Here is a 23649-nt window from a genome sequence, read left to right on the forward strand (position 1 = left end):
TAGAGTTTCTTCATAGAACCATCAATGCCAGTAAAGAACATTTAAAGGGATAGTTCACCCAAAAATGAAACAATTCTGTCATTAATCACTCACCCTCATGTCAGTCCAAACCTGTAAGACCTTTGTTCATCTTCGGAACACAAATTAAGATATTTTTGATTATTATCCGAGAGCTTTCTGACCCTAAATAGACACGTTCAACGCCTAGAAAGGTAGTAAAGACATCGTTAAAACAGTCCATGTGACGTCAGTGGTTCAACCTTAATTTTATGAAGTTACGAAAATACTTTTTGCATGCAAAAAAACCAAAAATAACAATGAAATGCATTGTACTGTCGTGAACGTGTGTTGAAGAATGACGGAAGATAAGAAATTGTTGAATAAAGTCGTTATTTCTGTTTTCTTTGCGCATAAAAATATTCTCATAGCTTCATAACATTACATTTGAAGCACTGATGTGACTTGGACTAACGATATCCTTACCTGGGCTGCCCTCGACTAAAGATTTTTCTGGTCGACTAGTAGTCACTCATTTATTTTTATATGGTTTATTAATAAACCATATAAATCACATAATAATGAGCTTTTAATTGCCTACACAGCCTAATAAGCGTTCAGGCGTACCCAAAAAAGTTTGCCACAGCACACCGAGAGATATAATAATTATGAATGTGTCTGGAAAAAACAGCAAGGATACTGCATTAACGTTTTAATATTTTATTGATAAACTAGCATTTCCTGTTTTCGGCTTAAGAGACGGAGTGGCGAAACTGACCTATCATCTACATAGTAGTGATGTTTCATCCACAGGTTTCATATGGATTACATAATCTGAGAATATTTTGTCGCATTGGAATTATAAAGTTCTACCTGACGTTTTTGTCAAAACTGAGTTATTCACATATTCTTATTCTTTGACAACTTATTTACATTATTTCTTTTATTTTGTTTCTTTTATAAGTTGTGTACATTTTGGGTTCTATCTACAAAACATCTATCTTAAAACTGCTCAGAATGCAGATAGAACCTTATACTGTAATTTCACAGCAGCAATTTGTTTTCTGTTTAAATTAGTTCATTTGAAAGTAGACATTTCACTCTATATGGATATATCTGTAAGGCAGGTATACACAGACTTTCTTTTTAGTGTAAACTTTAGTTTTGCACAAGTTCACAGAGACCGAAAAGTCCTGATTGCTTTAATGATTTTACAAAAGCGCAACGTTTCGTTGTTATTAACAGATTTATAAGATGTGTTGCTCTTATCTGTATAACCAAAAATAACGGACTATTTTAAGAGCAAATGATCACACAAGTGCCTCCATCTGTCATGTAGTAAGCACACTATTATTCAGCTTCCACACTCTGCGCAGACATTTGAATAGCGCATATTTTTCTAGGTTAAAGTTAGATTGAGCTGCCATGTAAAGTTGCTACTACATACATCTTTCAGATGAAAAGCCATATTTGAGGTCGATGAATGATAGGTGACAGTCGATTACTAGGGGGCAGCCCTGATCCTTACTGCTTTTTTGGGCCTTGAACGTGTCAGGTGCATTGCTGTCTATGCAGGGTCAGAAAGCTCTCGGATTACATCAAAAATATCTTATTTTGTGTTCAGAAGATGAACGAAGGTCTTACAGGTTTGGGATGACATGAGGGCAAGTAATTAAAGACAGAATTTTCATTTATGAGTTGAACTCGAGGACTGGATCAGTCTGATTTGTGAATGAATCATTCAGTCCAGTTTGTGAATTGAATCAACTGCTTCACTGAAAAGAACTGACTCTGATTCTTTTTTTTCAACTGACTCTGATTGGTCATTCTTGATTGAACTGCTGAGTGGCTGTTTGAAGATTCTTGACCTTTTGACCTTCACTGAAACAATACGAACACATGGGTTTGAAACAAAATCAAGATGAGCAATTAATGACAGAAATGTCATTAACACAGCAGGTTCATTTTTTCATTATTGACAATCAAATGCATTTAATAAACAACTAGCTTCACAGTACTGCCATAAATACAGATTCCCCACAAGTCCCTGCAGATCATATAGTAAGCGATGACACATACCTTGTCTATGAAGGCTGCTTTGGGAGCTGAGCTTGGGGGAAGGTTTGATTTATCCAGATAAAAGGCCCTGTGGATGATTAATTCAGACAAGTTAGTGTAAGCAGTGAACACGCAGAGACAAATGATCACATATACGAGCAACACAGGATGCACTGTAAAACTTAATTTGAGATTTGATTTACATAAAACGAAAGCTAGTTGTAAGAATTCTTCTGTCTACAAACAAAGCAGTTGGGAACGCTATTCTGAAACAACACACATCTAAAGTACTCTGGGATTCATTCCAGATGTCAATTACTGCCTGTAGTAACCATAACAGCCATAGGAGGCAGTAGAGTAGCTGAAAAGAATAAATGTGATGGTGTTTTGGTCAATACAACAAATATGTGATTCTGGACCACAAAACCAGTCAGTTATTTGAAATTGAGATTTATGCATCATCTGAAAGCTGAATAAATAAGCTTCCCATTGATGTGTGGTTTTTTAGGACAATATTTGGTTGAGATACAACTATTTGAAAATTTGGAACCTGAGGGTGCAAAAAAATCAAAATATTGAGAAAATTGCCTTTAAAGTTGTCCAAATAAAGTTCTTAGCAATGCATATCAATATAAAATTAAGTTTTTATATATTTATAGTAGGAATTTTACAAAATATATTCATGGAACATGATCTTTACTTAATATCTGATTTTTGGCATAAAAGAAAAATCGATAATTTGACCCATACATGTATTGTTGACAAATAACCCGTGCTACTTGAATGAATGATTTTGTGGTCCAGGGTCACATATGTGTTTAAAAAAAACATAAATAGTACTTAGTATCTTATGTTGCCTATATATATATATATATATATATATATGGTTAATAGGATTAACGAGAATAACCCAATTTTACATTTTAAAGCAAACTATCACCCCTATAAAGAGGCAAAATTATGCTGGTTCTGTGGCATTCTGCAGCACATGTTTATTGTCAGGTAAATTAATCTACCATCTGCACCCAGCCAGGGAGAGATTTATCACGGTAATATTCTAATTTGACGCAGCATTAATATTATTGTTAATTAGTCAAAGATATTAATCCTTCCCTGATTGGAACAGATGATATGAAAATGTGAAACCAGAAGTGTGGCACTATTACAGACTATTAATAAAGCCAAATGATGTTTACAAACGCAGACTCAGGTATTCTCTCTCTCAAGGGAATAAACGCACGGAGTCTTGAGCTGCCGTCGTAAGATCCTACTCACCCTGCATACTAATCGAGGCAGCTCACGTTAGCGTAATCGAAAGCATTAAGCAAAGTTCTTTGGAAACACCCTGAGGCCATCAGCTTAAAGCACTAAGAGCTTTAAACACTAATTCCGCTGATTTACAAAAGGATTTTCATCTTCATTTCATTAAGCGGCACCCAACACATCCTGCAAAGCGCAAACAAACACTACTGGAGGTTAATTGCCTTAGAAACATGCACCAAGGCCGCTAAACTCTGATTCAGCAGCTGCTGGACTTCAATAGCCATTGTAGCCATTTCAATGCTGTGTAATACAAAGAGATGTCTGTGATCATGGCATACTTAAGGCCCTATGATTTCCGCGATGCGGAAAACGCAGACAGAATCGTGGTATCTGGTCAAAAAAATTTAATTTGCCAACTTTTGGATAAATAAATCAAAAGTAGGTCAGTACCCTTAAATAAAAACAAGATATGGAGTAGTATCTGTGGATATTGAGCTGTAAAAATACTATTTAAATATGAATCCTGCACGTTCTGTGTGTCTCTGTGTGAATAAACTGATCTGACACGCGGTTTCGTTTACTACACACATACTGAAGCGTGCGTGACGTGTTTTCAACCTTTGCCGCCTCAATATATGAGTACATGAACACATGAAAATAATCGCTAGAACTGCTCTGAGAGTCATTTCATGAGCATTTTACCATTTCTTGTGAGAAAAACTATCGTCACATAACAATACAAACAGAAACCCATCAAAATAAAAGTTTGGTTTAACTTAAAGAAATTGTGACAGAAAACTATTAACTATTATTAAATCATTATTTTCAAGAAATTTTTACCAGAAAAGTTATTTACCAGAATTTATTTACCAGAAAAAACGTAAATGCATTTTTTTCACAGTATTTCTGAAAATAAATAAATAAAATAATATAATATAAAAATCAATAACTTAGAGATGCATTTGATTATTAAAGTTTAATGAAACCATTAAAATGAAATCCAGAAAAGTAATGGAAAACAAAATTTGAATTTAAGAAAAAAAATTGAGATTTCTACAGTACGTCACCTGAAAGCTGAATAAATAAGCTTTCCACTGATGCATGATTGTTAGGATAGGAAAATATTTGGCCAAGATACAACTATTTAAAAATCTGGAATCTGAGGGTGCAAAAATGTCATAATAATAATAATAAAATGTCCAAATGAAGTTTTTAGCAATGCATATTACTAATCAAAAATTAAGTTTTAATATATTTACGGTAGGAAATTTACAAAATCTCTTCATGGAACATGATCTTTACTTAATATCTTAATGATTTTTGGCATAAAAGAAAAATCTTGATCATTTTGACCCACACAATGTATTGTTGGCTATTACAATTTAATTTAACAATCAAAACAGAGTCTAGAAAAAATAAAACAGAAAAAAATGTAAGCGGGGAGGGAGGGGGGATATATTTCATAGGGCCCTATATGCTATTGTTTCATTACCTTTCTCATTTGTGACCCTGGACCACAAAACCAGTCTTAAGTCGCTGGGGTATATTTGTAGCAATAGCCAAAAATACACTGTATGGGTCAAAATTATAGATTTTTCTTTTATGCCACAAATCATTAGGATATTAAGTAAAGATCATGTTCCATGTAGATATTTTGTAAATTTCCTACTGTAAATTTATCAAAACGTAATTTTTGATTAGTAACATGCATTGCAAAGAACTTAATTTGGACAACTTTAAAGGTGATTTTCTCAATATTTTGATTTTTTTGCACCCTCAGATTTCATATACTGAAATAGTTGTATCTCGGCCAAATATTGTTCTATCCTAACAAACCATACATTGATGGAAAGCTTATTTATTCAGCTTTCATGATGTATAAAGCTCAATTTTGAAAAATTGACACTTATGACTGGTTTTGTGGTCCAGGGTCACATTTATTTGACCTCTGTCGAATGCCATAACTAAAGCTATACTTCAATTACGACTTTCTGGGAAAAATAACAGTCACAAGTTTACCATCCAATTTAAACAGAAAATTCAATCAATAAAGATATGATTAAACATTTATAAACAAATATATATATATATATAATTTTAAATGTTTACAGACTCTGACTACAACAGAGTGCTGAAAAGACTGCAAGAATGAGACAAGGCCAAAAGAAAATGAACTCTGTAATTTCAGTCAAGAAGATAAATGCCTCGCAGGCTGCCGACACAAGACCTTCACAATCCAGCAGTTCTGTGCCGGCTGCTTGATCATTTATGTGAAGATCCAGCCTCTGAAGTTTTAGTCTGTGTCACCCTTCCTGCAGATGGCCTAAAGTCTCAGAGTAAGCCGTGGCCACATCCATCAGCAAAGTCTCCGAAGATGTCCTTGCCTGGCCGGATTTGAAAAGTGCTCTGTAACCCAGGGCTACACTCAGTTTGACTGAAATCTGTCGAGGGATTCCTTATGAAAGAAAAGTACAACAGCCAAACGCGATCTATTATAAGGTAGTAATAAAGAACAGAAGTTCCAGTAAAAGTTTGCTCAGTTTTTTTTAAATGTAGTCACCCTCAGGTCATCCAAGACGAGGAAGAGTTTGTTTCTATTTCTGAACAGATTTGGAGAAATTTAGCATCACATGCTCACCAATGGATCCTCTGAAGTGAATAGGTGCTGTTACAATCAGAGTCCAAACAGCTGATAAAAACATTAAAATAATCCACAAGTACTCCACACCACTCCAGTCCATCATTTAATGTCTTGTGAAGCAAAAAGCTGTGTTTTAGTAAGAAAAAATCCATCAATAAGATGTATTTAACTTAATACAAATCCTGTTTGGACTCCCATTCTGACAGCACCCATTCACTTAGTAAGCAAGTACATATTCAGAAATTGTTTTTTTTTTTCTTAACTATTCCTTTAAGTCACACTGTGGTTCACGTCCTGGTTTTTCTACACTAGTACAGTTTGATATAGTGCGCCCCTCACTTCAGACTGTGACTAAAGAGTCCACTGATGTAAAACAATAGCCTGCTGCGCTACTCAAAGTACCACACACCAGACGGGCAGAGCGGGCCTTCACGCATCACAAAACCAAACATCCAAGTCTGGCGGGCTCAAGCAGCACCAGATGGAGCTGATGATTTATGCTACTAGATCAATCGCCTATCCGCTGTTCAGTTTCACGGCAGAGACAACAACTCATGCCAACACTTCACTACTGAGAACACTGCACTGACAGGGGGTGTGCATGAAGGTGTACGTAGGGGCGTGAGATTTTCACACAAAATCCCATCCTACATTTATTATAAGGTTTCAAGCGCATAGCACTGAAACCCTATTGTAATTGTTAGAATGGCCAAGGTTTAGCAATCTCCACGTTAAACTGATTGTGGAGACCAAACCGTAAGTTATAGAGACTTGAAACTTGGAGGGATGGTAGTACTCACACCGCCAACAATGTCACCAAGGCTCGCCCCAATCGGCCTGACGGGGGCGCTACAGCGATCAAAAGTATAAAATCTATCAACTCCTATACCGTCATTCGCAGACTCAAGTGTCTTATGTCGTTAGAATCCTTGGCTCATGCCGGACAAATGCACACCTCAAATTCGATCACGAGCCTGGCGAAATTTTCTGGTATTTTGTATTTTTTGAAAACCATACTCTTGCAAACTACCCCTAGGTTTTTCGCCCGATCGGAACCCATACAGTGCAGAAAGATTCTCTGGAGAGTGTATATCAATAATTTAAAAAAAGGCAGGGCCACTTCTAGTAAAATGCCCAGAATTTCTAAAAGCAATGAGATATCTTTGCCAAACTCAGAACATGTATGTAAGAGCTCAATCTGAGGTCACAAGAGAAAAATCGCAGAGCTTGGGCACTTGGTGGTGCTATAAGAGGGAAAAATACATAAAAATGGCTATACCTATGCAACCATTTGTCCTATCAGCATAAAAATCGCTGAGCACAATCTTGGTCCAAAGTGCCACAAGTGTCTATAAGGACATTTGCGTGTCTCAAAAAAATGGCCGCTATTGGCTGATAAATTTTGAGTACAGGCTAGACGGGGTTAACAGAGGATGATCAGAACAAAACTCGGTGGGCCTGTTTGACTCACGGCCCTAAAGGTCTGAGATAAATTTAGAAGAAATTGGCCACTGGGGAGCGGTATCGCATTTTTCAAGGGCGTAAATGATTGTATGAGGCACGTTTTTTTAGAAAGACACGCAATATTCATATCATACGATAGAACTCCTCATTCTCGACAACTTTGCCTCTAAAACCACTGCTGTCAATCAAATCATTTGTTAAATGATTGAGCAGATGTCAAAAACCTACTTTTGCGAACTAGTCCTAGGTTTTTCACTCAATCTGGAAAAAAAAACACTGCAGTACAATTCTCTGGACTCTCTAGGTCAATAAATATTAAAAACAAAAAATGTTGAAATCTACCCTTTGGGAAGCTATGACAGAGTCGTTTAGAAAAGGGGCCTGTCCCAATTCCAAAGCCTAGAGGAAAACTCGAAACTTCATATGAAACCTGGTGAGCACATGCGACCGGTGATTCTAAACAAGCATGCAAAGTTTTAAGGAGATTGGACCACAGCTGGTGCTATAACAGTCATAAACGTTGAAAAAACATAATATTTTCTTTTTTAAATCATTGATTTAGGTGGTTACAGGCATTTTTCATTCGTGCTTAAATGTCTTAAAGCGACTGAACCTCGGTAATCGCTGCTTGCAGCTATGTTTTACATTATTTTTACTAGAGTAAAGGAAGAAAAATAAATAAATAAATAAATAAATAATACACTTATACCAAGATCTCAAAGTCAAGTAGTGTAAAATTTAATCAAAGTTAGAGCATAACAACAAAACCCCCTGTACTGTGAAAATGTTTTCTGGTTCTGGTGGGCTTACTGCGATTAATGGCTGCTATTCATGCAGGCAAATGTAATCCATTAAAACAGAGGACAGTGTTATCTCTATTAGAATGCGCTCTGCTGTACTGGTCTGTGTGTGGTGAATGTGGGACCCTCCTGCAGGAGTCGTAACTCAGCAGTGGTCTTTCCTTTAAGGCACACTGTGCAGTAACTGATGGCCTGTGTTTTCTCTCCATGGGCTCTTATGAGAGACTTTAATGGAAATGCTGGACAGGATCCAAAGATGGGCCTAAAAGCAAATTGCAGCCATAGTTTCATCTTAAATCCTAAAAAAAAACATCACTTTTGGCCCTACAGTATTTCACAAGCATTACCCAGTGTGCTTTGGGGCCTTCAGGCATGATTACACACTGATGCGTTAATACAGCGTGCCTCAACAGGACCATGATAGTAGAGTTGTATTTAGATGCAAATAGTAGTAGTTTACTGGTTCTTATTTCTAATTATTTTACTAAAATGTGGTTTCAATACATTAAAACACATTTAAAGGCATAGTTCACCCAAAAATAAAAATTCTGTCTTAATTACTCAAACCCATAAGACCTTCGTTCATCTTCGGAACACAAATTAAGATAATTCTGATGAAATCCGAGAGCTTTCTGACCCTGCATAGACAGCAACGCAACTGACACGTTCAAGGCCCAGAAAGGTAGTAAAGGACATCGATAAAATAGTCCATGTGACATCAGTGGTTCAACCTTTATTTTATGTAGCTACGATAATACTTTTTGTGCGCAAAGAAAACAAAAATATCGACTTTATTCAACAATTTCTTCTCTACTGTCAGTGAACATGTGTTCACAAGAGTACCACGATGCATGCGATGTCCTTACTACCTTTCTGGGCCTTGAACATGGTAGTTGTGTTGCTGTCTATCCAGAGTCAGAAAACTCTCAGATTTCATCAAAAATATCTTAATTTGTCTTCCAAAGATGAACAAAGGTCTTTCAGGTTTGGAACAACATGACAGAATTTTCATTTCTGGGTGTACTATCCCTTTAACATAAGAATTTGACAGTGTTAATAAAAGATTTAAATTAAATTAAATTAAAAATAAAATAAAATAAAATAAAAATAATATAAAATAAAATAAAATAAAATAAAATAAAATAAAATAAAATAAAATAAAATAATAAAACTTTCCACAGAATAAATTCATCTTTAACACATGCTCATGTGTGTAAAATCTGGAGAAGAGAAGTGTGTTTCTATGGGGTCAAAAACTGTTTGACATTTACAGATGTCTAAAAACATTATCTGCTCTGACATGTGTTGTTTAAATCATGCAATTAAGTCATTTGCAGGACAGAGGCTATAAAAATTAGGAAACAAGAGCTTGAGTTTCAAAGGGCCTTAAACTTGATGGTGATCTTCAGGTTTCAGCACTAACTGAAGTAGGCAAGTGTTTACTCAGTTAAAATTTTCACTGTGATCTTCTCAAAGTACAGTCAATATTTGCTTAAATTAAATTAAATTAAATTAAATTTTTAACATTTCATTTTAGATTGGCTGACATTGTGACCTTTGCCAGTATGCTTTGTTTTTATTTGGTTTCTCTGAGGCTCACCATTGCATCATGGTCATTCTCAGTCTGCCAGGCCATCATGCCTTTAAGTAGACCAATAAATCTACAAATAGCATTGGGCCTCAACCGCCATCATGACCTTGACTAATTACAAACAGATTCGCAAACATTATGTCATGCTGGTTCCTTCCAAGCTGGCACAAAAGCAATCTAACAGACACACACACGCAACCACAACCATATTTTAGCCCATGTTTAGGTGTCTTCCCATTGGGGCCAGACCAATCAACCGATTTCACTTCTAGACATGTGATTAGCCAAGCGTTGAGTTTTTACCGGCTGATAAGTACAGCCATTAATCCAGCTGTCTAACACATACATCTCACAATGCAGAAATCCGACACAGGGCCAGAGTGCTACAAGAACGAGCTATCCATCTGTATCAAACCAACCACATCCACATGACTCGCACCGCAGAGACCACTACAAACAAGTCGCACTTCAGTAACCCAGTAAAAAACAAAGAACTTGTGGGCATGTGGAGTTTAGATTTGAAATCAGCTGTGAACTCCTTGTTTAGGAGAACAATCAAAAACCAAGTGTATTTTTAGTCGACAAACTTGTAGAATGAATCTAACAATCCGCAGAACTTGAAATGAAGCCCAAATGACTTAAAAGAGTCTTTTTTGGCTGTTCCTCATCAGACAAATCAGCCACCGCATACATATCAGATGCCACATCAAGGTCTTAAGTGTATTACTGACTTACTGGGTGTATTAGGAGCAGTTTCGATTCCACACTTTGAAGTTTTGTTTATGATGGGATGCTGAAGATGAACTCGACATGAACTGGACTTAAAGCTGACTTAGAAAATGCTTTAAAACTACCAGATGAGACATGGATTTGATTAAATGTGCCAACTGTAATCAAACTATTTTAATTTCCATTCCACATGAAAAGGAGTGCTGTGCTGTCTCCAAATGTGCTTTCCGTGAAAAAATAAAGACACAACTGGAGCTGACATCAACTCTGAGGGCTTCCAACGCTATGTGCTGTAAATGTAAGCTAATGTAGTGTTGGATGTTGCCGTAAATATGCAGACATATTTACAACAAATTAAGCAACAGCTCTGAACCATTTCACGAAACCCATAGATATTTTATCCGTAAAACAAGACTTTTTTTATCCTTAAAAAGATGTCATTTTTGCAGTGTGCAGTTGAGGTCAAAAGTTTACACCCACCTTTCGGGATCTGCAAAATGGTAATTATTTTACCAAAATAAGAGGGATCATACAAAATGCATGTTATTTTTTATTTAGTACTGAGCTGAATAAGATATTTCACATAAAAGACGTTTACATATAGTCCACAAGAGAACATAATAGTTGAATTTAGAGGCTACAGAAGATAGTTACATGTTTCCCAGGAGAAAAAATAAGTTAAATTTACCCTGATATTCAAATTCTAAAAGTTTTCACCCCCAGCTCTTAATGCATTGTATTTTCTTCTGAAGCATCAGTGAGCGTTTGAACCTTCTGTAATAGTTGCATATGAGTCCCTCAGATGTCCTCAGTGTGAAAACATGGGTCCCAAAATCATACAATCATTATTGGAAAGTGTTTAAATCCACAAAAATGCTGGAAAACCAAAGAATTTGTGGGACATAAAGGATTTTTCTGGAAAAAAAAAAGCAGGCAGTTTAACTTGGACAAACAAAGGACTCATGAACAGCTATCACTAAAAAAAAAAAAAAAAAAACAGCTGTGGATCATTCAGGTAACTTTCTAACTTTTGAACGGGGTCATTTTTTATAAATTCAGCTATTATTTTCTATTGTGGACTATATGTAAACATCTTTTATGTTTTATTCATTTCAGTACTAAAAAAACAGTAACATGCATTTTGTATGATCCCTCTTATTTTGGTAAAATAATTCACATTTTGCAAATTCTGAAAGGGGGATGTAAACTTTTGACCTCAACTGTATATACTGTATACAGATGTGTCCATTAGGAATGCGCGTTTTATACATCATGATGTTGCGTACATCATGTTTTGTACAGTATGTATATCATAGTAAAATGTAAATATGTCAAAATGTGAATGTCACATGGACTATTTTAATGATGTTCTTTCCACCTTTCTGGGCCTTGAATGTGTCAGTCACATTGCTGTCTAGGCAGGGTCAGTAAGCGCTCAGATTTCATCAAAAATACTTTCATTTGTGTTCCAAAGACGAAAAAACGACATTGGGATGAGTAATTAATGACAGAATTTTCATTTTGGGTTGAACTATATATTTTAATCAGACTAATCAGCATTAATTCAGCCAAACAGCCACTGCAGCAAAAAAGATTAATCAAACTTAATTCAGCAACACAGGAAAACTTCAAACGTCCAAACAAAAAGCACATTAAAATTTTAATCAGTCATCAACACTGAATTTAAATGCAAAGGCACATAATGCAAAACTCCCATTCGCATGAGACCTGACATGTGTTTGTTATTTTCAGATCAGGTTTGTTTCGTAATGATCGCAGTGACCCCATCAGTCAGGATAGATTGACTTACAGAAAATCTGGAGATAATACACGACTTCTCCTTTAAGACATACACGGACACACAGACTCCAGCGTAGTTGAAATTATAGCCCAAATATATCCTGGCATGTGCTTAAGATGCTCTTTTTGTAAAGACAGATGGTGGATCTTTGTGGTAAGACCGCCGAGTCAATCTCTAGGCTTTACTCTGATGAGCAACAACAGCCGTGTCAAAAGTAATGCAATTCACATTTGAACAGTAATATACAATACATTTCATCTGGGTTTAATGCAAATGGGACTTTGTTTAATCACAGTGATGCTGAAGCAACATATATCTACAGTTAATATTTCTAATAGAGATAAATAGGAATGATAATTCTCTTCAGGCATTATAACTGAACGCAACTCAAACTCCAGTCTCCAGTCTAGCTTGTCTATATGACAAGAAACATATCTTGTTATTTAGCGTTCCCTTCACGTTCTGACTGTACTATTAAAATTTCCATGAGCTCCCTCTGCAGTCAACATAATAAGCAGTCTACAGACGTCCCTCTGACTTTTTTGGTATTCTTTTCAATTTTAATCATTACCAACATCAGCAAGGGGCCTTGTCAGGTCTATGCAGCATAATATCAATTGTACTTGTCAGTGAGCTCAGATATGATACGATTAAAGATGCAAAATGGCCAATGAATACTGTCAATCATTTACAAAGGCCAAGGACGTACAGTTTAACCTGGCTTTGATCTCATAGGGGTCACTTTGTAGGATCCGACAAGTTGAAATAAATTATACATTTTAAAGAGTAAATGATAAATGAACAAACAAACATAAGTAGCTAAACAAAACCAGCTGAGTGACAAATAAAGAAATCTGGCAACCTTACACCTGTCCTTTGGGTGCTAAGATAGTCTCACTTTCTCCTTTCCTCCTCTTTACTCTTGTATTTCTCCTTCTGCCTCCACACTCCTCTTGTTCTTCCACATTACATCTGCTCCACATTACACCAGAAGGCTCCCTGTCAATTCATTTCAAGCTCATCTGCACAGCTTTCTGAAAAAGCCTCCGTCTTACTATGACTAAGCTGAATCACTTTACCTGCAGGGCCTTTCAACACCTGCATAAAACCACACAAATCCGAACAAAAACCACAAACCCTGGGAACTCACATGAATGATGAAACATATTGTCATCAGCACTGCTGCAGCTGTAATGCAAATGCACATTTTCACTATATCTGGCTAATAAATAAAATGCAGTTTAATTACGACGCAGCTATATAAATAATTACATTATCGTTTATATAATTTATATCATTAACCTATTATAAACCTTTTATATTTACTGATATATATGTACTGTGATATGTGCAATATCAAAGTAGCAGTGCGATATGGTTGTATATCGGCACAGCTGTGATTGAGCCGTAGGTAATCACAGCGTGCTGATATATGGCTATATCACATGGCTAGAGGTGTGATATTGCATTTATACAACAGCTCGGCAACAAGTGTGTAAATACATAAGAAACAACAACAAAGTGTCTTTAAAAACTCTCCTTTGTGGAGTACTACTTTCTTCCACAGATTCAAATCTAAACAGTTTAACAGCTGAGCCCAAGCCTCAGGTACTAATTCGAAAACATCACTTTAGAACTAGTAACGAAGGAACATTCGTTAAGATCCATCACTGAAAGTATATTGTATTAAAAGCTCACTGTATTATGTAGAGTATTATGAGAGAAAAATGGACAGAGTAAGGGTGATTGCCTGCATCTGATACAGCATTTATTTTTCAGCTCAATCTCATATTCATAATAAAACATTAGTTTCAATGTCCACTGAGGAAAGTGATATCTTTGTCGTACTATCCTTTCAACTGTTGAATTCCAACGACAGCGCTGCTTAGTGCATTTGGTGGCTCTCTCTTACAAGCTGTTGTTAAAAATAAAAATAACTTCCTTGTTTACAACCGTGTTTTAGTCTCTTACAATATAAAAGTTGGTTTTAATGGCGGAACACTGTAACTAAAATCACCATCACGAACACTCACACGCCGTTTCTCAATACTAAATACTACTAGAATTTATATAAAATATTATTTATAGAATAATATTAAATAAACAACAATCATCATAAAAGTTGCTAGGCAATTCAGTCAAAAGTACAAAGTATAGTTAGGACACGTTGAATAGCCGATGACGCCCTGGAGCTCACATCTCTAAAAACATCACAGCAAATTTTCATATAGATGTTATCTTTATTAACAAACTGCATATTTCAAGTCAAAACAAGTACATTCTCACCTTAAATTTACCAAAAAAAGCGATACAAGCGGTGAAACGGTTAAGGCTGCTCCCTAATAGTCGGCTAACCATTAGTCGACGAGAAGAGGCTTGGTCGACCAAAATTTTTAGTCGCACAAAAAAAATTTCACACAAAGTGGCGAAGTCACCATTAACAGATCGTTAACGACTGGTCTATGTGGTAATACAGTACATCGGGCAGGACATCCATTTGCTTACCAATCATTTATCAACCTCAAATATTGCTTTTCATCTAAAAGTATGTATGTAGTAGCAACTTCACATGCCAGCTCAATCTAATGCTAACCTAGAAAAATCTACGCTGTTCAAGTATTTGTGTGGAGTGTGAAGCTAAACAGAAGCGCGCTCACTGCATGATAGATGAAGGCGTCTTGAAATACTCCGTCATTTTTGCTCATACAGATAAAAGTAATAAATCTGTTGAATCTGTAAGTCTGTACGTTTATTTGTGTACACTCACAATAACAATGAAACGTTGCACTTTTTTAAAATAATGAAAGCAAACAGGATGTGGTTTCTGGCGTCTCAGTCTCTGTGATCTTGATCGCAAAACTTCGAAACTCTGTGTATACTTGCCTTACAGACATTAAAATATAACTATAGATAGTGAAATGTCAGTTGTCGCCGACTTCACCTTTTAAGCCAAAAACAAAGAAAGCACAAGCTTATTAATAAATTATTAAAACGTTAATGCAGTCCTTGTTGTTTTTTCACTGACACATTCATCATTTTTATATCTGCCAGTATGCTGTGGCAAGTGAGCAACTAAAGGCTCATTAATATAATTAATATGTTTTATAATACACGTGCACCTAATAATCGACTAATGCTTAAAATGAACAACTACAAGTTGAGCAGAAATATCTTTAGTCAAAGGCATCCCTAGATGCACTGATATCACTGGAATATTGCACTCCTCTTAGCCAAATCAGATTCGAGAACTGTTGTCGGGTTTGAGAAAAAATGTTGTATAAATTGTATGGATGTTGTATAAAACTCTTGTGCTCCAGCTTTTTTCAACACAAGAATCAAGTCGTTCAGGCATCCAACCCACTAAATAGTCTATTTTGAAATTAGAGTGTTTTTCACATCCCTAGGCAGCGTCAAAGAATAAAAAAAAACAAGAAAATGAAAATGTGTACAACGCGTTTAGAATTATGAACACTAGCATCTAGCACATAGAGTCACCTCGTTGTCATATCCATATCGGAACAGTGACATTTTGAAGAAGGCGCGGGTTTGCCTTTTTCCTCATTCAGTGTTCACACTTCACTTTCAGTCGATACAAATGCATCAAGCTCAGCTTAAAATGCCAATACCAATGTTCAGATAACAAGGGCCAGGATAAGGCACTGAAGGATCGCGTTATTAGTGGGATATAGAGAGATTTTTTTCGAAATGCCAATATGCCAGAGAGCACAGTGTAGATAATGAGTCAGCATTACACCCCGAATGCTGGCAAGCCAAACCAAAACAGTGTTTGCACATAATGAGACAATATTTCTTGAGTAACCCGTCATACCTTTTCCACTGGCCTCAAATCAAGCCAAGGCTGTACTTGATCTCTGGTACAATTGGCAGGCTCGCTTCCATTCAAATCCCAAACGTAATATGCCCCTATGGCACGCGTAATACAATGAAACTTGGCTGACCTCAGCACGCTGTAACCAATTACGGATGAGATCTACACCAGATGCTTACCTTGTGAGCTATAAAGCTGCTCTGAGAACATGTTATTAGGATCCTACATGATGATTATTTTCCATAAACATATCAAATTCACTCATATTTGGAGTATTAGGGCTGATGTTCAGGGTTTGGAAACAACTTACATGTTTCAACAGTCATTGTAATGTCCTAAGAGACCTCTGGAAGACTTAAACAAACAACTATAGAACTAAAGGAACATGAAGGCGGTGCAAAAACAGATATCTGGAGTTAACTGGATGGGAATATCCCTGCAGCGATGTTTCTAGAAAGCCTTCCCAGAAGTGCTCAGCAAGCATGGGTTTGGTGTTTGGTGCCCACATATTTTTGGTCATACAGTTTATATGACATATCAGTCATGGCTGTGAAATATAGTGAGTTTTGGCAGACTAAATGAACTTATCTTGAGGTCTGGGGGCAAATTCATCTACATCTCAACATCAAAAACTATTATTCAAACAGACTGACACAATAATTACAGCCAGAGAGCCAGTTTTAGAGATTTGCTCATATATATGTATATATATATTGTTCTGGAACAAATAATAGATTAATGAGACCAAAGACTGCCTGTTAGATTTACCCAAAATGAATTATATCTCATGTTTAACCACTATAGAGACATCAGATCCAGTGGCAAATTCCAGAAGATCTGGCCGAGGTAAGGCTGCTCTCGGCAGGTTCATGAGTGCTGAACGGCTCACATTTCCAAAGACGTCAAAGCAAATTTTCAAAGATATGTTATATTTATTAACAAACTTGAAGTCTAAACAAGTATGCTCTTGCCTAAAAACTCACTTTATGACAGAAAACCAGTTTTATTTATAAAATTAAAGTGGATTTGGGCGTCCGCCATGACACTCACTGTGAGAAATACTGTAAGCGGAGTGAATTGGTGAAATGTTTGAAATTCTGTTATTACTAGAATATCACACTCCTTTCAGCCAATCAGATTCAAGGACTTAAAAATGACTATATAAAAATAATAACTTAATTCCATTATTTTATGGCATTCCCAGTCCCCCACAGGGTAGGGATCCAACTGAGCAACCATAACCACTTTTCAAAATCTCCCAGAATTCCCAACTCCACCTCATCATGAAAAATACAATGACAGCTCTATGCTTAAGTCTGAAGGTGTAGAAAAAATGAAGTTTCAGAGCTGAAGTTTGACTGACAGGTGAAGCAAACTTACCGGAGTCTCTTGTAGTACTGCTTGACCTTCTCCAGGGATGCAGCATTGATTTGGGCCTGATACTCTTCCACTGACACATTTTCTCGGTAATAATATCCCTCCATGCTCTCCAAGGCTATTAAAGAAAGATTAAGAGAAGCTTTGGATTTTTTCAGACGTTTAGCTATGTATTAGTTACATTTTATTTGAAAAGTTAAAGGTGGTGAGTAGCATAATTCAGCATTTTTGGCCATGCTTCAGGCTAACTGTGTCCACACAAACACATCGTACCCTGGGTGAACAGGACAGGGTAGATTTTGAAGCTACCACCGTGTCGTAGTCTCTGGGGTAACTGTTGGAAGTAAAACGCCTCCAGGTAAAAACAGACCTTCAAAGCCTGCCGTGTGCCCTCAACTTGGTATGAGATGGGCATGTCTGGAAAAAAAGAAACAAAGCCATCAGCATGATGGAGTCAGAGGGTTTATGAATAAAATATTTAATGGTTCCAAGTGACTTTTCGAATACTGAACTTAAGAATATAAATACTGGCACTATTGTCAATTTTAACAACAATAATGTAAAAATAATATAGTTTGTGGTTTGTGGTGGTCTGTAATGAGTCCTCAAAGGTTTTTTTTAAATCAAGTCATGCCCCAGTCACATTTTCTAGGTTAAATAAAATTACTGACACTATCAGAAAAAGAAAAAAAAAATTATATTTTATATTTTTACATTAACAATGCAGTAATAGTAATATTCTGTTTATTAAAGCCAAGTATGAATTTCAGTAAGTTTGTGTTTCTAAGCATTTTACATTTACTCCAAAATAATAACACAAGTAACAATTTAAACAATACAGTTGAGGTCAAAAGTTTACATCGCCCTTTCAGAATCTGCAAAATGTTAATTATTTTACCAAAATAAGAGGGATCATGCAAAATGCATATTTTTTTATTTTATTTATTACCGACTCGAATAAGATATTTCACATAAAAGACTCATGTGCAACTATTACAGAAAGTTCAAACGCTCACTGATGCTCCAGAAGAAAACACAATGCATAAAGAGCCAGGGGGTGAAAACTTTTGAACAGAATGGAGATGTGTACGTTTTTTGTATTTTGCCTAAATGTCATATTTTTTCATTTAGTACTACCCTTCAGAAGCAACAGAAGATACTTGCATGTTTCCCAGAAGACAAAATAAGTTAAAATTTACTCTGATCTTAAATTCCAAAAGTTTTCACCCCCCGGCTCTTAATGCGTCGTTTTTCTTTCTGAAGCATCAGTGAGTGTTTGAACCTTCTGTAGTAGTTGCATATGAGTCTCACATGTGTCCTCAGTGTGAAAATATGGATCTCAAAACCAAACACTCATTGTTGGAAACTGTTCAGGACAAACAAGTGACTCATGAACAATCATCACTAAAACAAAATCACAGCTGTATGTACATTTTGAATGGGGTCATTTTTATAAATTCAACTACTATTTTCTCTTTTAGACCATATGTAAACATCTTTTATGTGAAATATCTTAATCAGGTCAGTACTAAATAAAAAATAACATGCATTTTGTATGATCCCTCTTATTTTGGTAAAATAATTAACATTTTGCAGATTCTGCAAGGTGTATGTAAACTTTTGACTTCAACTGTAAATACTTTATTAGTTTTTGCATTGTGCTTAAAAATAATTATTCTTCCAAGAATACTCACTAGCAACAAGAGGCTCTCCTTCAAACTGCCTAAAGTAGAAGGTCACCTTCTCCAGGTCTATGAGAGCAACTTGTGTGTCTTCCAGCATGGCCTGCTCATCCGTCTAAAAACAAAATGACATAAAAGGGTACAAAACCATTACCAAACTACCGGATTACTACTAGGTTTGTGGTGTAGGTATAGAATTACAAATTACAAATATGTCTTTCTGCAGACACACTGAGGAGAAGAAGAAACATAGATTCATATTTTCCTCATCTTCCACTCTGTTCGTTCTCTACTTCATCTTGTGCCTGCGTACACACAGTATGCCCATGGCTGCGGATGAGACCATCCACGTACAAATCTGAACAAGTCTGGTGTGAGAATCGCGGGACCACTCCTCACACATCTGAAAGCGACACCTCTGCCTGATACGTGGGCCGACTCTCTTGAAGATCCCCATGTGCCAGATGCCACAATCCTTTCATCTGGGGGCCGACAAATCTGCCAAGCGTTATCATGTCAAGAAATTACCTTCGGGTTGCTCGCTGCCGCCTGCTCTCCCTCCCCTGAGTGTGTTCGGGGGTGGAGGGGGAAGAGCGGCAGTGCTGTGGAGATAAGACTAAAGTCTCAAACGCTGGGAATCTTCATATTACACGTGGGTTTAGTTTCTGTGCCAAATCGGCCTGACTGCTTTGCTCTGGCTACATGCTTGATTTAAACATGTCTGTCTTGACATACATCATCCAAACCTCCAGCTGGATCTCTTTATATTCTCCAAATAAAAAATAGAGAATGCTCACCAGTGAATCCTCAGCAGTGAATGGGTGCCGTCAAGACGATGATAAAGACATCACAACAATCCGCAAGTAATCCACACGACTCCAGTCCATCAGTTATCGTCTTATGAAGTGAAAAGGTATGTTTATAAGAAACTAATCCATCATTAAAGCTTTTAACTGTAAACCATTGCTTCTGGCCAAAATATGAGTCCATAATCCATAATAACACTTCTTCCAGTGAAAAAGCTTTGGACTGTTTTCCATTGTAAGGCAACTTTTTCAGTTAAAAGCATATTATACATAAAAGATGTATTTTAGCAGACTACTTGTGGATTCTTGTGATGTTTGGGCTCTTATTCTGACGGCACCCATTCACTGAAGTGTCAATTTATGAGTGATGTAATGCTAAATTTCCCCAAAATGTTCCAATCAACAAACAAACTCTTCCTCATCTTGGATGGCCTGAGGGTGAGTAAATTTTCAGCAAATTTTCATTTTGGGGTGAACTATTCCTTTAAATACGAACAGCTCTTATATCCTTTGGCTGAGAAATACTCACTTTTTTGCTATGAAGTGACGGGTGCAAATAAATCTTTCCCGTAAAGAAAAACCCCAGGCACGCAAATAAAGAAATGTAATCCTCCGGCCTCAATCACAGCCAGGTGAAATCTGATCTCGAGTTGAAACCAGAGACAGAAACACTTTACAAGACATGATAATCCCGCATTATCCCTCGGTCTGTCGGGATGCCCGCAGATTGTGTAAATTGCTGGCGTGTGGGAAAACACACATGGCTACAGTCATCAATTCAAGATGACAGCAAACTCCACCGAGTCACAATACGCAGACACAGATCTGACCTTGCGGCCAGTTGCGGTAAACAAAAAGCAGATGCAATCTGGAGGGAGGAGGACAAAAAAAGTAAGAAAGTAGTTTAGGGATGCTGTTGGTGTCTTTACACAGTTTTCTGTTAAATGAAGAGTTATCTTGCTCATTAAAGGCACAGAATAATGGACTTTAGGTCAGACGCTAAGTAGCAGCTATTCTCTTTATTGAGCCTCCTGGCCATTATAAGAAATTATCAGTGTTAGGAAGGTTACTTTGGAAAAGTAATAGATTACAGATTACAAGTTGCCCTATTTAAAATGCAATAAGTAACTATTTTAATTACTTTATTAAAGTATTGTAACTGATTACATTTGATTAATTTCCTACATTTACATTTAGTCATTTAGTAGATGCTTTTATCCAAAGGGATTTACAAATGAGGACAAATCAAACCAACTTTTTTTGAGATCATCCTGAAGTTTACAAGAAATATTGTAACCCCCTTTGTAATCGTTAACATTTTCCTAAGTAACTGTAATTTAAATAACTTTCACGTGTAACTAGTTACTCACCAACACTGGAAATCAACACAACCATGATGCATCATCTTGTTAAAAAAGAAAAATATGTTTTTTATTGCAAAACTAAACAAAAAAAAAGCTAAACAAAAGCATAAAATGAAAAAAAAAAACTGTTTTAAAACAAAACAAAAAGCAGACAGTAAAACAAAAAAACTGTTTTAAAACAACAAAAGACAATAAATCAAAAAATTGTTTTCAAAGAAAACAAAAGCAAACAATAAGACAAAAAAAGTTAAAACAAAACAAAATGCAAACAATAAAAAAGTAAAAAAAAAACAGTTACAAGAAAACAAAAAAATATAAAACAAACAAAAAAAAACAATAAGCAAAAAGCTAAAAAAAAAAAACCCAAAACAAACCAAAAACAACCAAAAATTTTACAAAAAAATCTGAATTTCTAGCAAATTCTTATTGTTACTAAATTCATTTTACATTATTATATACAGATAATATGTATATATTATGTATAAGTTGCCAACATTTTATCATTTATATTTATTGTTTGATATATTGTTTTATTTTTATATTTTATATTTCAATTTTTTTTATATATACATATTTTATACAATACTGGGAAAAAAAAACAACACAACCATGATGCATCATACTGTTAGCAAAAAAAAAAAAGTTTAGTTTATATTGCAAAACAAAACGAAACATGCAAAACAAAAAAAGACAATGAAACAAAAAACAGTTTTAAAACAAAACAAAAAGCAGACAACAAAACAAAAAAAGTTTTCAAACAAAAAGCAAACAACAAAAAAAACAGTTCAAACAAAACACGAAACAAGAAGCAGATTTAAAACAAAACCAAAAACAACAAACAAAAATCTGAAAAAAACAACAAAACAACAAAACAAAAAGCAAACAATAAATCAAACAATAAACCAAAAAACAACACACACAAAAAGCAGAAAATAAAATAAAATCAAAAACAACAAAGCTTTAAAATAAAACAAAACTTAAAATAGCTGATTTAATTCTGAATTGCTATCAATTTTAATTAATAAATGTTACAAAATTGTAAAATTATTATTTTGATCACATACCTAAATGTATAAATTGGCAACATTTTAAAATTTATATTTAATGTTTTTTTTTTTTTTTTTTTTATTTTATATTTTATTTCACACGCTAAGATACATTACAGTGTTACATGTAACTAACTCCCCAACAACGGAAATAATCAACACAACCATGATTCATTATCCTGTTAAATAAATAAATGAAGTGTTTTATTGCAAAAAAAGTGCAAAACAAAATGCAAACAATAAAAGAAAAAAAAAAAAACAGTTAAAACAAAACAAAAAACATAAAAACCAGACGACAACACAAAAGCAGTTTTAAAACAAAACAAAAAACTCACAAAAAGCAGAAACTAAAAAAGCTTTAAAATAAAACAAAATTTAAACCAACTGATTTACTTCTGAATAGCTAGCAAATTCTTACTATTAATACATTTGATTAATTTTTTACATTATTATTTACTGATCATATCCCTTATGTATAAGTTGTGAACATTTTAGAATTCATATTTGATGTTTGATATTTTATTTTATTTTTACATTTTATATTTGTGTCATGCCTAACAACACCCTTCAGCCTGACAAAATACCTATAGCACTCGGCCTCTCACGGCTTATTGCTTTAACAACTACATCTTTACAGGCCACGCATCACAGACACAGAACACCATTATGTTGTAACTAAGAAGGATGTGATAAATCCGACCGAGCTGTGGGATGCTGACCACATCGAGCAGGATTTTGACAAACATTCGAGTGCCATACATGACCCTCAGTCTAAATATATCCAACCCAAAGGAGGATGTCAGACTACAAAGGCTGGTAAGGCTTATTTCAAGCCCATTGACCGTGGCAGGTACTCACCAAGTTGGGAGAGAGCAGGGATTGGAAATGCAACAGAAGACCGGCGGAGGAGATCTGCTCCAGCCAGCGGCGACTGGCTTCCTGACTTTCACTCTCAGCGCTGAGAGCTTGATTTAGCACGGCCAGCAACTGCTCCGAGAATGAGCAAACCGCCGCCACCAGACTCTGACTGAACACCATATCTCTCCTCAACTGAATCTCTGAGTCTGAAAGAGAAAAAGAGACACATTCGTACTTTTCGATGCACTCAAAACACATTAGGCACCATAGCAAAGTCTTTTTCTTCAGCCAAATGTATTTAATTTAGCTGCATTTTCTAGCTGTAACCTTGAGAAACTGTGTC

General features: G+C 35.7%; 1 protein-coding gene across 1 annotated transcript in view; it reads right to left on the reverse strand.

Annotated features, from left to right (window-relative positions):
- Positions 1–23649, reverse strand: part of prex2 (phosphatidylinositol-3,4,5-trisphosphate-dependent Rac exchange factor 2) — a 169476-nt gene that overhangs the window by 26890 nt on the left and 118937 nt on the right. The window contains exons 32-36 of the mRNA XM_051098445.1: positions 23307–23512; positions 19245–19347; positions 17824–17967; positions 17554–17668; positions 2077–2143 (exon numbers count right to left, since the gene is read on the reverse strand). Coding sequence (XP_050954402.1) covers positions 2077–2143; positions 17554–17668; positions 17824–17967; positions 19245–19347; positions 23307–23512 — 635 coding nt within the window. The remainder of the gene's footprint in view (positions 1–2076; positions 2144–17553; positions 17669–17823; positions 17968–19244; positions 19348–23306; positions 23513–23649) is intronic.

The sequence above is a fragment of the Labeo rohita genome, chromosome 24 (genome assembly GCF_022985175.1).
Source record: "Labeo rohita strain BAU-BD-2019 chromosome 24, IGBB_LRoh.1.0, whole genome shotgun sequence".
NCBI classification, from domain to species: domain Eukaryota; kingdom Metazoa; phylum Chordata; class Actinopteri; order Cypriniformes; family Cyprinidae; genus Labeo; species Labeo rohita.